At 37.0% G+C, this 16,863-nt stretch overlaps 1 protein-coding gene across 1 annotated transcript in view; it reads left to right on the forward strand.

Annotated features, from left to right (window-relative positions):
* The window catches only part of LOC105446374 (protein lava lamp-like), a 50,819-nt gene extending 35,445 nt beyond the window's left edge, over positions 1-15,374 (forward strand). Inside the window, exons 9-12 of the mRNA XM_030997298.1 lie at positions 11,814-13,226; positions 13,665-13,728; positions 14,058-14,347; positions 14,764-15,374. Of these exons, the coding sequence (XP_030853158.1) occupies positions 11,814-13,226; positions 13,665-13,728; positions 14,058-14,347; positions 14,764-15,374 (2,378 nt within the window). The remainder of the gene's footprint in view (positions 1-11,813; positions 13,227-13,664; positions 13,729-14,057; positions 14,348-14,763) is intronic.
* The last annotated feature ends 1,489 nt before the right edge of the window (positions 15,375-16,863 follow it).

The following is a 16,863-nucleotide window of genomic DNA, read 5'->3' on the forward strand; positions in this document are numbered from 1 at the left end:
AAATCAAATTATCTTTAACAATACTTTTATTGAAGGTAGGATAATTCCTTTTAATGCAAAATTATTTCATGTGAACATTTTTCAAGTTAAACATTTGACGGACGCAGAAGGTGATATGAGATCAGGGGACTATTTCATAAGGAAAGGTCTTAATGTAGACGATCTGTTTTTGCTTAATGATCTATACACCAAATTGCCAGCTGCCTGGAAGATTAAGAGAATTTGCAGAGGGAGAGATGATACTCTAAATGACACTGTTGATCTTTCCAACATTAACTTTATCATTAACAAAACAGTATATTCTTTTGAGTCTGTCTCTTCCAAAATGCTCTATAACATTTTTATTGCTATAATACAAGATGCATTTGCTTTTAAACATCCAGAGGTAATTGCTTTAAATCTAGATAAGTCGGAAACTACAACATGTTTCTCAATCCCCAGATTTTCCACTCTAGATGGGAAGTTAAGGGAATTTCAGTATAAACTTTTACATAACATCATATTTTGTAATGATAAATTGTATCTTTTGGGATTAACACAGTCAAATTTATGTTCCTTTTGTAGAAAAGTAGTAGAAACCTATCGTCATATCTTCTTTGAATGTTCTGAAGGGACCAGAATATGGAATGAGATGGGAAACAGTTTAAAGATGTTTCAGTTTCTTAATATGCAATGGATTGATGTGTTGCTTGGTTTCAGAAAAAATATGAAAGATAATATATTGTTAAATCATGTATTGATTATGGTCAAATATATGATTTACAGTAATCGTAAAAATGGAAAGTTCCCAACTAGTAAAGAAATATGTAAGGCTGTAGAGAACTCAAAACAAGTTGAACATGAAAAAGCAAAATTAAAGGACAAACTGCCAATACATTATCAAAAATGGGAAAATTTTACCCCTTAAGGCAGAGGAACTGATTGTATATATATTGTAATTCCTGTTTCCTGTTCACTCACTCACTTTCCCATCGATCCGGACATTTATCTGCTATCGTGTTTGCTTGTTTTTTTATATTTCATATTTATATATTTGTTAAATAACGGTATAGTTACAGACCTCCACTGATACAAGACCCTTATATAGTTATAATGAAAAATGCACCGTATTATTATATGTAAATATAACAAATTTTGTCATCATGGGTTATGAAGCAGCACCTTCACCTTATACTTTTTGTTTATAAAAGAAAATCTTTGTTCAGATTGCTTAATTTATATTGAATTAATTAATTTGCATATTATGTTGTACAAATTGTTCCTTTTTATAATGTTGTATTCAAGTATTACCGTCACCTTTTCCTTTTTTAAAGGAATTGGAGCACATTCTGTACACTTGTTTGAATGTGTACTATATTAGTTTGGATACTTATGGAAAATATTTTTTAAATATGTCTGTGTTTATAATGTATGAGACAATGTACTACATGTATGTTTATACTGTAAGAACAGTTGTGTTCCTAATCATAATTTTGTATAATTATGAAGATCTGAATAAAGGCAAAAAAGCTTTACAAAAAAAAAAAAAATACAATTTCATAACTTTAGAGTCGATTTCGACCACGACAACGATCAGTGAATATTGTAGGATCGCATATGCTTCCAATATGTTCATTTGAACCAAATTCACGACCCCATACCAAAACTTTGTATTACCTTTAAGGAAGATCGTCTCGTTCTTAACACTTAAAAAAAACTTGTGTCATGATAAAATGCTCTAGTGCTAATCTCAGGAAAATTGCATTTGATCAAAAGAGTTCAATTCACCAAATGCTTAGGACTTTTGTTAGATGAAGAATTGAAATGGTCTAAACAATTCGAAAACTTAAGTGAAGTTACCCAGAAAACATTAGCATGATAAAGAGAGCAAAGAGTTTTTTTGCCTAAACAATCCTCAAGTTACTTTATAACAGTCTAGTATTGGGTGCGTACCTGTCCGCCATAGTCCCTGCTCTGAGACGCGCTCTTCATGGAGACGTAAAGCCGAGCAAGCATGCTGATAAACGACAAACATCTACTGAGGATCAGGAGGAATATCTGACCGATTACATATCTGTCATCATGAAACAATGCAAATATGGTTTGTATAATGAAATGATTGAAATAATTATTTATTCATGTTTGTTTGTTGACAAAATTCGAATGAAACTACACCTCGAAGATGCAAACTATGATTATGGTATGTTTGTTTTCATTATTCCATAATCATACAGTCAGAGGTATGTTTTTAGTAAAACGATGAATCTTATCACCAAATTCTGTCTTTGGTACTACTAAAACAACGCAATGCTCTCTGTACCTCATTAAACCAGCATTGTGTAGAAATTCAAAATACTATAGATATGCCGGATTAAACAAATTATTTATTTAATTTCCGATTTGGTTCTTCCATCATTCGCTTTCTGAACATGCGCTTATGCCCAATTGCTAAATTAAGGGAAATCAGACACAACTTGCGTATTTGTAGATTTGCAAAAAAATATGTAAAAAATGGCTGTTAGGTAAAATTGCGAGACTGCTTACAATTACATTCACTTTGGTAGATTTAAGTAACTTATCACAATCATACGTTATGTAACAATGTAATTAGTATACTCAGTCGCTTTGAATGTGAAATTATGTTTGCTAAATTGCAGCTGTCTGGAGCATTTTAATTGTTTGTATATTGAAGGTATAAACCAGGACAAACGCCTGGGTAACCCATGAACTATTGCCATCATCCAACATTTATCATGTGAACACTTGCGTTCTCTTATAAAGTCATTGGTTTAACAGTAACAACAAGAAAAACTCTTAGAATTCTTATTACATGGCACGCATCAAACACCTGGAGCGCAGTATATCATTTTATTTATTATAAAGAATAAAATAAAAACAAAGGAATATGTGTAAGCCGTTGATCAATTTAACATGTCAGCTATATGAAACAATTATGATGTGTATGTTTCGCTGTGACTATAGTCCTGACCTGCCTGTGATGGAGACTACCAGGAGGGTATACACGTGTGAACGTAAATTGTGGAAACAGGTTTTCGAACATTGTCAATCCTCAGATCACCATATTGGGATTATTAACAAGGAACTGCGAATAATTATATAACTAAGCCTTTTCTCTCTCAAAAGCGTATGGAGTACAAATAAGGGGGCATAAAAAGCAATTACTCAAATACATTTTCAATATCATATAGCTCACACAGTGTTGATATATAGATGCCCAAATTTCATTAAAGAAAGTGATGGCTTGGGCTTTTCAAACATCGTCATTTTGTTGATGACGTTATGGGTGTTTCTATTTCTGGTTTTGGAATTGTACCATTACTGACCACTGCAATTCTTACAAAATTCTTGCATGGCATTATACTTATAGACCTACATATACCCATATATTTATCACAATTTTGGTTCTCCTTCTTAGTATCATTTTACGACAAACCCAGGTAAGATTCTCTGCATTAAAAATATCATGTTCAGTTTTTTTGCTATCACATAATATTATATTGTGTGGTTTCCTTAAATTTTATTGCACAAACAATTCATCCATGTGTGTTTATTCAGTTTATTCTGAAATATTGGATGCAACTTACGGAACTACACAAACTTGTTAACTTTGTTCTCTCTCTTCTTCTGCATGTAGCCTACATAGACGCCGGAAGTGGGGGGGGGGGGGGGGGGGGGGGGGGGCAGGGGGGGGGGGGCAGTTGCCCCCCCAATCAAAAAAGTGGGGGGGCAAAACGCATTTTTGCCCCCCCCAAAAAAAAAAACCAAAAAACGCCCCCCCCCCCTCCAAAAAAAAAAAAAAAAAAGCAGTAAAGGAGTAAACATGGTTTGTATTTTAATCCAAAAGAACGTAACAATAATAAAAACCTGAATTAAATCACATATACAATTCCATTCAAAGAAAAAGGAAAGTTCACAGGAATTAAATTTCATAAACATTGCGCATGCCACCTATACGGTATTAATCAATGGAGGTCTCTATAATAGCGATACGCGCATATCGTGGACATATTGTGCGAGAATGGGAAAGCGTGTCCGTTGTTTTGTTATAGGGGTGAGAAGACGTGAGCCCCTGAACGCTGGCGTACTGGTGGGGGAGGGGGGTGGTGTATTTCTTATTCGAACCAATTGATTTACAAATTTTGATGTTGTGACATGATTTTCCGGCATTTTTTCTCCAATTTTTTTGTAAGTCATCCCTTTTTATGCATTTGTTGGAAAATAAGAAATTCCCAAATTACAGTCAGGCGAAAATACGCTTATTTATAAGCCTTAATGTCATGGTCTGCAAGTGGCTGGGCTCGAGCTCCCCCCCCCCCCCTCCTTTTTGAAAAAGTAAATTAAAGAGAAAAAGAAAGAAAGACGGAGAAAAAAATAAGTGACCTGCCAATGTTACAAATAAGGTATACAAAATGCTCATCTGACCGTAATTAAATGCTTAACCCCAGAGCTTACGGGGGCTCCGCCCCCGGACCCCACCAAGGGACCTAAGGCGGCCCCTGGATGCTCATCTGACCGTAATAAAATACCTAAAACCCCCGAGCTTACAGGGGCTCTGCCCCCTGGACCCCACCAAGGGCTCTAAGGCGGGCCCCTAGATGCTCATCTGACCGTAATTAAATACCTAAAACCCCTGAGCTTCCGGAAGCTCTGCCCCCTGGAACCCCACCAAGGGCCCTAAGGCGGGCCCTGGATGCTCATCTGACCGTTATTAAATACCTCAAACCCCTGAGCTTCCGGGGCTCTGCCCCCTGGACCCCACCAAGGGCCCTAAGGCGGCCCCCTGGATGCTCATCTGACCTTAATTAAATACCTAAAATCCCTGAGCTTCCTGGGGCTCTGCCCCCTGGACCCCACCAAGGGCCCTAAGGCGGGCCCCTGGATGCTCATCTGACCGTAATTAAATACCTAAAACCCCTCAGCCCCTTGACCCCCTGCCGAGGCTCATGCCCTGGACCCCACGCCAATTTACGCTCTACCTGATCGATAATACTCCACTTTGAAAAACGTGGGACCTGCATGTAACGTGTAAGACTGGTGGTGATGCATATTTTTCGTCTGCCCCCCCCCCCTTTCCGAACTTTTTTTTCTCATTACGTCACTGCCCCTGGAAGGTTTGCCCCCCCCCCCCCCCTAATCCCAAACTGCTTCCGGCGCGCCTGGCCTACATGTCATGCTCGTAGTATCTCAAATGTTCATCATGCACAATGGATCAAACACGTTCTTTCTTGTCATCTTACCAGGTGCAGTTGAAAAAGGGGTACAAGACATTGCTGGGAAAGTTGGATGTATGGTGCTATTAGTTCAGTGAGTATTATTTGTTTTCGCTCTCCATATTCACATGAGCCGTATATATTTTGACTGAAACAAAATCACATAATATGTCATTGGAAATCTGAAGAAAAAAAAACATTCACGAAAATAGAAGACACATGTTTTAGCGCTTTGATCAAAATTCCATAAACGCGCATATTAATAATAAGATACGATAATTATTAAGGATTAATCAATTAGGACTGAAACAAGGATTGTGGTAATAAAAATTAACAGAAAACTCAGTCACTAGGTCCTCTTATTTTTTCATACACAAAACGATATTAAACAATAACTTCAAGAACATCTTTATTGCTAGTTATTTGTATTGGGTGGGTTGCTGAATTGATCTTTTTCATAGCACCTTGCAAATAAAGCGCGATTTAGCAAACATAATTCAGCAAAAAAAAGCGAAAGAATAGCAAATGCGAGAAGTACAAACACGAAGGGCATCGTCAAGCATGTTGGCAAAGCTTCCAAATTCGGGAGTTTTCGGATTCATGAAATCAGTTCCGTAAAAGCCTAATTGGTACAGGAAATTAGACACCTTCATCGTAGAATATATAGTGACCTGTCAGTGTCACAAAAAAGATATCAAAATATGCGCATCTGACCGTGATTAAATGCCTAAAATCCCTGAGCTTCCAGGGGCTCCGCCTCTTAGACCCAACGCCAATTTACGCTTAGTCTAGTTCTGGACCCTTTCCATTGATTGTTTTATTCGCCGACTATACGCATTAAGCCGAGTGATGGCGTGATCCCGAGAACCGGTCCGGAAAAGCAAGTAATTTTCGGGAATAATCTCGAAGATAATTTTTTTTCGGACGAAGAAGTTATTTAAAGTTTCACAACATGTGGCATTCAAAAGGAAAGAAAAAAGAACGAAAGGAAATGAACTCACTTTTATTTTAATCATTTATGAACAATGGTGTATATACGGGAGAGGCAGAAGATGCAGGGAGGTACACAGGTAAGAAAGAGAAGAGGAAGAATAGTAGAAACAAAGATTTCCCGGAATAATAATAGGCACCAAAGTACAAAGCAAACGGTGCACTGGATTAAGACTTGTTGAAGTTTTAAAACAACTTAATTTTCAAAATCATGGTCGCTTTGATTTATCGTATAATTATGCTGATTCGGGATCGTGTAGTTTTTCAACCAACATAGCATAGTCCATACGAAGGGGTCCGCATTAATTCTAATCGCTTTGCTCTAATTGAAATGTGTTTCATTAGGCTCTTGTCAAATTAGGCGCTGGAGTGTACACAAATAAGGTTAACAATTTAAAAGGAATTTCAACATTCTAGCATCTTACCTAATTTTTCGCCTATATCTGATTTGATTTATTCGTCCACAATGTGGAAATTTTATTTATCGCGAGGGTTGGTGGTGGAGTCCAGAGGGTAGAGTCGCTGCCAGGCTAGCAGTAGATGCAGGTTCAAGTCCTGCTGGTTTTTCTGACTTGTTTTTCAAGTACAGATCGATCAATCGATCTTATCTACTGGGTGTGAGCCACAAATATGTTTAAATAATTGCAATTTTTACCTGGAAGCATTACATTTATAAAGGTTATTGTCCTATGTCGGACTAATGAATATTAATAAGTCAGAATAAATCATGAGAGCTTGGGTATTTGTTTCTAGTCCATCGTGACTGTGCCATGGACCAGTGATGGCCTGGTGGTAGAGTCGCTGCCCGGCAAGCAATTAGATGCAGGTTCAAGTCCCGCTGGTTCCAAGATTTTTTCTGACTTGTTTTTCAATTACAGGTCGATCAAACGATCTTATTTACTTATTAACATGTTTAAATAATGATTGTTATTATTGTTATTATTCCTAATGATCTCCGATAAATTGAACATCTCTTATCATTTCTTTTCTTGTTCTTGTTCTTCATACCACTACGCAACTAAGACGACTCATAATGAACATGCTAATTATGATATTATCCCCATTACAAAGTTGATAAAGGGGGATAAAGAGAGAGAGAGCGAGAGAGGGGGGTGTAATGGGGTGGCGACGGGGAGGCAGCAAAAGAGAGAAAGAGACAAGTGAGTGGGTTGAAGAAGGAATGGGTTGAGATACTGAAAAGAAGATGCGCAAAGAAACTGAAATATGAATATTGATGTACCAAACATGAAATAATAACGAGGAAATTGAGAGAGAGAGAGAGAGAGAGAGAGGGAGGGAGGGAGAGAGGGAGAGAGAGAGAGAGAGAGAGGGAGGAGGGGGGGGGGGGGTAAGGAGAAGGAAGTTCTTAAATGCCCGTTACGAACGATTACAGCTCCTACGCACTTTATATATACACTGTTGGTCATAATGGTGGAATAATTATTTTTACCCCAATTTATTGAATGATTTTGACAATGATTTATTCCTAATAGATCTAGATAATAGTAAACATTCTCAGATTTTATTGAATGACAATTGGGGAGTGTTTGTTTTGCGTGACTGCTAAAGCATATGTGTGCTACTATGCTAATCAACTAGGGGACCTACGTCCTTAAGTCATAACTGACAGTAATGGGGATTAATGCCTCATAAAAGGGTAATGATATAGCACATTCACACGGTTTTGATCCTGGGGGCTCACAGTAACGAGGCCATTACTTAGCCAATGAATCATAACTGTACGCAGCGGGCGCTAGGGTACGTCGACGCCCCCACAAAAAAAAAAAAAACAAGGAAAATTCAATAATTTTTCAATAATTCATTGCATTTCCCCCCAGTCCCCAACAGGAAAAATTCCTCTGTAGGGCCATGCATTATGGTTCAAGGTTCCGAAAAGAACCTAATCGTAATACCTCCTGCATATACATCAAAACCCGCCGAAACAAGCCGTCCTTTTTGTATATATTTATCGATTGATGTGTTCACCACTCATTAGGCATGATAAGATACAAGGGTATGGTGAAGGTGGAATGTAGAAAAGGAGCACTGTCAAGAATAGCATCCACAGGCCTAATGGGAATCAATGGGTTTTGAATCACACTTTTCTTGAGCAATTTTTAAACGCACTTGTAAGCAAATAAAAGAATATTCAGAATCTCCATTTTAATTCATAAGGAAGAGCATTCCTAATAAAACACTTTCTCTATAGTACTTAGGATCTTATCACTTTAAAGTAAGTTTATTACGAGGAGAGTGAGCGGAGCGACCGAGTAAAAAAACACCCTCGCACGCTTCTACGGTACTGCAATTAATTTTAATCAAGACTACATTCACACACATAGACAAATTACAGACTACTTCAAAATCATGAAAAAGAGATTGAGCATATGCCATTCTCAGCAGATAGAGCTTTCAGCGAAATTAAGCTTACGGGTAAGAAATATTCCATGTATTAATATGCGATTTACGGAGGTGCGAGGAACAAGAATTAAATTTAGGAGAGAGCGCTTAGAACTTATCGATATGCTGCAATTTGTAATGAATTACATGTATGCATAACAATGTTGATACGCGTGCCGTGCGACAAACATGAGTTTACCTTTACCCATAATATACGGTGAGCCCCTACCTGCACACTTCAAGGGCTTTGGCATAAAGTGTGTAGGTTTTGGAAATATTTCTTTCTATGAGTATGCTCGAGAACCCGGCGCCTAAGTTAGAAGAGAAAAAAAATGATTCTGAATCATGAAAGTTTGTATTTCCCACTGTTTTTTTGAATTTTGTATTTTGTATTTTGTATTTTGTATCTTGTATTTTTTTTATTTTATTTTATATATATATATATATATATATTTTTTTTTGGGGGGGGGGGGACAAAATAATGAGTGTACAAAAAAAAATCAAACACTAATTTCTACCTGTTTTTGTAAAGATTAGCACTTGCCCCAAAGAAGGTACCCATTGAGGGGGTCAAAATTTATTATTATTACTTGAAACAAACATACAACAAGTCAGATAATTGCATGTTGAAGCGTTGTATTTTCACTGTGATAAGAGATGTAAGTTATACTGCTAGGAGCAGAAACGATTTAGCCGTCCCCTTAATCATGTTAATTGAGGGCAACATAATGGCCCTCTCATTTAACTCCTCTGGAAGACATGGTATATGCAACATACGCCTATTATTTATTTATGTATGTGTTGTTGTTTTGCGTATATAATGTACAGGATCGTAGGATCCATTTTAAGTACAATACGGAAGGAAGGGTAAAACTGCATTTCAGACCTCTTATAACTGAAAGCTTTACTGAAATTTATTTATCGTTATTTAGGCGCAAGAAGTATTTCCCCATCCATTGATAAATGGAAGCACCTGCCCCCTCATCCGATGCATATTCTACACAAAATGTTTACGGTGCTAAGAAACATTGCATCTTCTAACATTCGAAAGAGCGTACCGACTGACCGAGAACATTTGCATTCTGATATGCAAAAGGTTTGCGTGTTAGAATACTATGAACGATTATTATTATTGTGGTGTATAACAAATACACGCAATTTATTTTCTTTAAAGTTGCTTTCGGTAGGGGGTGAGTTGCAAAATCAAATTGTATGCATTTTCTTATCATGAACCCTTTATTCATCACCACGTATAATAACGATTCTGAATCGGTGCATTTTCTCATTTACATCTTCAGCCCGTCTCAATGTCTATGTTACCCAGAATGGATCAAGACAATAAAGAAGATAACAGGTGAGTTTGCCACTAATCCTTTATGGTAGGTAGGGTAATACAAATTATCTTTAAAAAATAGAAAATTAACTAGATATTGCACCGCTGATATACACCGTATACACTACAAGACATTGAAATACTACACCTACGTATTAATTTAAAGAATGAATAAATGAAGAGATGAATAACTAAATATTGTTACTAGCCAGATTACTATAATGCATGAATAATTTTGTATATATGCAGGTTGTTAATTTTTGTTTACGTATATGGTGTTTTTGCGTTATTTTCACTGTTATTAAATGTATAGGTATCTAACAATTATGACGCCTGCTACACAATAATGTTTCATCAGTAATGACTAGGACATGAAAGAAACGAGGAACATCTATTATTCAATTTATATTATATGCAAATTTCTACAAGTAATATGACCTTGAAATCAAGTACTTATCTAAATTTCTACATTATCCATATTAATTACACACCCTTAACATCTATCATGTTGAAATCGTGGACTCTTACAAGCCCTTCTTTGGTTCATTTTTGTAAATTTAATACCGTTTCCTTTCTTTCTGTGAATTGCATGTTAATCCTTACCTCTTCTTGGGTAGGCCTGTATTATTATGTATAATAGGCATATGTGATAACAATATTCCCCCATTAATTTAAGTATCATACCGTCCATTGAAATGCTTGAACAAGTTTCGCTTCTATTAGATTTTATGAGCATGCACACATCATATCATGTCCTGGGTCGGTAACCAACCGAATAATCACGGTGATTTTTAATACAAGATTTTGGGTTTTGAGACTATGTACCATTCCCCCAAAGACATTTACACGCCCCCGTATTGACAAGGTTGAATTTAATCATCTGACCATGGATGTACGTGTGAGACATAAGGCCATGAATTGACAATCCACAGTCAACAATTTGAACATAAAAAATATGAAACAATAATGACATTAAATTTGGATGAAACATAAATTAAGCATGAAATAGAAATATACCTTCCCCTTATCTGCTAGTATACTATGACATGTAATTTGGTGATTAATATCCATTTTCCTTGTACTGAATACAGCTTTCTTATTGTGAGCTGAGGCATGGGGGTGATTCAAGTTAAATATAATTATGGCAATGCTTACATCAAATACCGATATTATATCAATCGAACCAAACGTGGTCTTGATTTCATTCATTAATTTATTTATTAATTGTCACTAACTACAGATCTTTAGATTTCCTAATCTTGTTTCATCTTCTCTTTTACATCGAAGTTGTAGTAGTTAAACAATATCATAAACAATACCATCGGTCTATTTTATTCCTACCATGAATACTATATTTCATTTGCTTTATTATAGTTGCAAATGTATTTAGCAATCATGTTTCATCTTTTTGATTGTCGAAGTTGCTGTATATTTAAACAATATCATAAACAATATAATCAGCTTATTCTGTCATGATTGTCCTGACTAGATTTCCTACCATGAATATTACATTTTTATTTACATACCATAGTTGTAAATGTATTACTATCTCATTACTCACTCCATTTACTCCTTATACCGGCTCCTCTTCGGTCTCCTTCCTTTATCACCCTTCTCTTCTCTCTCCCTACTTTTCTCACTCGATTTTGCTCATTATTTTTACAATATATGGCGACAATTTCGATGCCAGTGAGAATACAAAAAAAAACCCACATAGATGAAGAAGCATTTAAGATTTTCTCCATTCCTTTGTGTCAACCACCCCCCCCCCCCGAAAAAAAGACATTTTGGACATATGTGTGGTATGTAGATGTCATAAACATATCGTGACTTTGGACGTAATTTCGAGTAAACTCATTGAATATATTTCGATTGAATAGGCCGCGTCCCTCTATGTGGTATATATGCCTACGGAGACATCCCAGCAGCGAGAAATGAATTGAAGCATCTCGGGATCACTGATATGTACGAAATACCTGATCCTGGTGGCTCTCTCTCAGATGAGGATCAGTTGCAGTGGCTTGACCTTCTACGTGGATGCCTTTATGAAGGCGACAGAACGTTAGCAGCTAATGATCTGAAGAATATATGCACGAATCCAAGATGTAAGTTGCTCAATGAGAAAACCAAGAAAGAGGCGAAAGAAGCAAATCAGAAGATGTTCGCAGAGGTCAAAGAGCGAGAACAGGAATTAAAGAAAGGAGGAGAGGAAGACAGAGCAAGAGCTGAGAAAGAGAAGCGCTCATTGGCAGCAGAAATGACGAAGAAACTCGAGTCTAAGCAACAGCATGTAGACACTTTGACACAAACCGTTGGGGAGAAAGAGCGAAATGAGACGACTTTAAGACAGCAACTTGAAGAGCTAAATAAAGGAAGAGAGGAAGACAGAGCAAGAGCTGAAAAAGAGAAGCGCTCATTGGCAGCAGATATGATAACAAAACTTGAGTCTAAGCAACAGCATGTAGACAATTTGACGGAAACCGTAAGGGAGAAAGAGCGAGATAAAACGACTTTAAGACAGCAACTTGAAGAGCTAAATAAAGGAAGAGAGGAAGACAGAGCAAGAGCTGAAAAAGAGAAGCGCTCATTGGCAGCAGATATGATAACAAAACTTGAGTCTAAGCAACAGCATGTAGACAATTTGACGGAATCCGTAGGGGAGAAAGAGAGAAATGAGACGACTCTAAGACAGCAAGTTAAAGAGCTAAAGAAAGGAAGAGAGGAAGACAGAGCAAGAGCCGAAAAAGACAAGCGCTCATTGGCAGCAGAAATGACAAAGCAACTCGAGTCTAAGCAACAACATGTAGACACTTTGACACAAATCGTAGGGGAGAAAGAGCGAAATGAGACGACTCTAAGACAACGAGTTGAAGAGTTAAAGAAAGAGAGAGAGGATGACAGAGCAAGAGCTGAAAAAGACAAGCACTCAATGGCAGCAGAAATGACGAAGAAACTCAAGTCTAAGCAACAGAATGTAGACACTTTGACACAAACCGTAGGGAAGAAAGAGCGAAATGAGACGACGCTAAGCCAGCAAGCTGAGGAACTTAAGAAAGGAAGAGAGGAATACAGAGCAAGAGCTGAGAAAGACAAACGGTCAATAGAATTAAGCTGGAAGAAAAAGCATGACTATAAGGAACAGCTTTTGGAGCAACTTAAGCGTGAGACCTGGAAGCTGAGAACCAAAATTCAACTAGATAGTGAGATACGATCAGCAGAGCAGAAGAAGAAAGCAGAGACACATCAATGGAGTTTGATTCCGTGGGTGACTTCTGGAAAACAAGCTCAGGGTGGTAAGACTTTATTTTCATTTCCCTTTCAACTCCTTTTTTTTTAATTATACATAATACTATATAAATCATATTCCATTTGTAGTCACTTTTTGAAATATTTATAATGTGAAGCTTATCAAGATTATATGGTCTTTATTATAGCTCCCTACCCCATTTTTGCTACTTTGAAAATACTCAGAATATCGAGCTTATCACAGTCCATAATAGTACTAAACCTAAATGTTTATGTTTCTCGTTTTATTTGTTGTCATTATGCCAAAAGTAACGTCATTCGATTACATTATCCAATGAAACTAGAGTTATGTATTGCTTGTGCATTAATAACACTTTAGAATTAAAACAAAACTCTTATAGATACAGTGAACAATAAATATCATTTGAACCATTTCTCTTATTTATTGTTTACTTATTCAAACTGACTTCATTCCGTCGTGACAGGCACATCATCATTTGAGAATAATTCAACAGGAGGACTGGGAAGGAGTGATACATTACAAGCAGGGTGAGATGAAATATATTTACTCTTTACATGACAATGAACGTATTATTTATCTTATAGTGAAAAAACTACTATGGAATGCACTTTTGTGTGTAAAATGAGTAATGCTAGACTGTCAATAACAGTTATAAAAGTACGGCAGCACTTATGTTCTATGAATCCAAAATTATGTTTGGAATTTCATGAATACCTGTGATTGTGTAGAAGCAGAAGTCAATAAATGATTAAAAATCATTAACAAAAACAAAGACAAATAATAAGTTTATACGTCATACTTACGTTCTCTGGCCGCCCCACTGTTTTTTTAAAATTATTATTGTCTACCATTCTAGAGAGGAGCCCCCAGATGATGAGTTTGCTGGCATATTACAGCAGATAGCTGACGATCTTTACGATGAAGCCAAGATCGACAGCCTTGCTGGTCAGCTGGGAATCCTACATGGTGATATACAGAGAGCGCTCATGACCAATGTGAAGTTCAACCGTGTTACCAGTGATGGAACTCGTCATATGCTGAAACAATGGAGAAGAGGTGTGTACAGGGAAGATGAACGGATTGAGCTAACGAAGGCACTAAAAGCTGCCAAGTTGGTCAACCTTGCAGACCTGTACCTCGGCGAAGGTAACGTGTATTATCATTATAAACAATTTCAGTTTCGTAATACGGACCCCATTCAACTATTTAGCAACATGCTGTTATATTTGGAGTATAATACGGCCCATGTGTTTAGAGTCAGGTTGATAGTTTTTTTTTTTAACAAGTTCATTTCCCACATTTACACTGCTGATCCAATTACTAAGGTGACGTAATGCAGAGAAAACAAAGGAAAAGAAAATTTAGGTACTACTTGAAGTTAGCACTTTCCTCATTATAGCTGTGCACACGAACAAGTCAAACAGATGCGTCAAGTTCGCTTCTACTACCTGGTAAACATAAAAGTAAAAGAAATTTGAAATTCACTGCGATAAGTTGTACGCAATCATGTGTTTTGAGTAATGTTTTATTTTTCTTTTTTTTTCTTTCTTGCTGCCGGTCAGGTGTAACAGAAGAACAGATCCATTCTGAATATGCCAACGAAGACGTCAATAATCAACAGCTCTTTAATAGAGATGATACCTCTCTAGAACGGGACCGGACCAAAGGATACACTGACATCCAGGCACTTCAAGAAGCTACAACAAGCAGTAACCAAACTCCTCGAGATGGACATAAAGGAAACATGGCTTCCAAAACCCAGGAGGACTTGACAGATGGAAGTAGGAATCAACATCTTGACCAATCACCGGAGCGCAGTACAGAGGACTTCGATGAATCTGAGGTGACTTCTGAAGAAGTGTCCTCTGAAGAATTTCATCCTGGTGATGATATGAACAACGTAAGTAGCATTCACCTTTCTGAACAATCGCCCAGCCATGGGATGCAAGTCCTACCTGACGACATGTCTGAGATTGCCCCGCTGGTATCTTATGGTGGGAATCCCAACGAGGAATCCACCATCTTGGATACAAGCCACGTAGGCGGAATCATAAGTAACGAAGAAGATCTGATTTCTCAACTTGTTCTTACTGATACATCTCCGGAGAAAATATTGCTCATTTTCCTCGTAAAGATAATAATGGATGTTTCCCAGAAAGCATTCAGTGTATAAGGAATCACCAGAGAACCTTCATCAAGTCAAGTTTACTAACATTATTTTAGCTTACGATGTTTTAGGTCCACTCCGGGACCCTTCATCAGGGCGAATGGTCTTTAGCGCCAAATGATTGTTGACCCATGAACACGGTGACGTGGTCAAGGAACGTCGGCATGGTCGGCCTGATGAAGCGTCTGTGGACGGAAGACGTCGAAAGCGAAAAGAAGTAAATCCAGTTGACTTTTTTGTTTACACACTATCTACTGCTGAGATGGTTGAAAAGAGTAATAGACATACAACTTCATAATCATTCACTGAACCATATTGTATACAAACACCGTATATGTAATTTCAACAAATATACAAGAATGGCATGCAGAGCGTGATGTTTTTTTAATGTACATTTGAATTTTCTTTTTGGCAAGATAAAGAAGATATCTGGATATAGAAATTCAATTAATTCTAGTAGTTATTACAAGAGTCACTTATTATAACCGGAGCAATTCAATTGTTTGTGTTTCTACTGCCACTTTGAAATAGATAAGTAAATAGACGAATATATGAAAGAATAACGAAATCAATGAATGAATATGAAATAATGAATAACTTAAATAAGAGTATAAACATTGATGGTATAATACACAACTACACTCTGTACATAAGTTTATCTATCACACTACAGTTTCTTTACGGTTTTGTTTATCTCTGTTTTTAAATATTTTTACACGTACGTGTATACATCGACGTACTGAACGTATATGTATACAAAGGCGTGTTAGTTGTTATTCGGGCCATGTCCAATATGTCCAAACTTGTCTACGCATATTTAAACGGTTTCTTTTACTTGTTTTCGGTCTCATATATTCTTGGTCTTTGATACGCCTGGTAAACTCGTCATTTACCTGGTGTCTGTTAGAAGTATTATTGATTTGTTCTAAATTTTTCGTTGCCATATTCACAATTTATTGTCCGCTAAGTATAGCAGTAAATAGTGTTATTCTAAATTATGTAGTCGATGAAATTTAAACTACGTGGAATGTTGACGATTAGTCTTTTATGGAACGGAAAATATATGCTAATCGATATTACACAATAAGGATGCGGTAAATTAGACGGAGACACATAGGGAATATACGACCTATCTACGCGAAGACCCGATGGAACAGCGCAAAAAGCATATCACAAAGAAAAGAAAATGTATATTTAAATTCTTCAAATTGGAAATATGACAAGATACGATAATCAGAACGTTACTTCTATAGCGCATATCACCAACACAAAAAAGTCCCTATGCGCTTAGGAAAGAAGGAAATAGAGATAGGGAAGAATAAAATGAAAATTTATGCCTGATATATGAAAACTAAAGAATTTGGACCAAACTGCCAAGCCATGTGTGCGTGCGTATGTGTGTGTATTTTATGTGCGTGAGCATGTGCTTTGCAGCAAGACTGCGTCAAGAATGTGTCAATTTCCTCTCATGTTGGTGATGCCGTAATAATAAGGT

Source organism: Strongylocentrotus purpuratus, unplaced genomic scaffold (genome assembly GCF_000002235.5).
Source record: "Strongylocentrotus purpuratus isolate Spur 01 unplaced genomic scaffold, Spur_5.0 spur5_scaffold_4, whole genome shotgun sequence".
Classification (NCBI taxonomy): domain Eukaryota; kingdom Metazoa; phylum Echinodermata; class Echinoidea; order Camarodonta; family Strongylocentrotidae; genus Strongylocentrotus; species Strongylocentrotus purpuratus.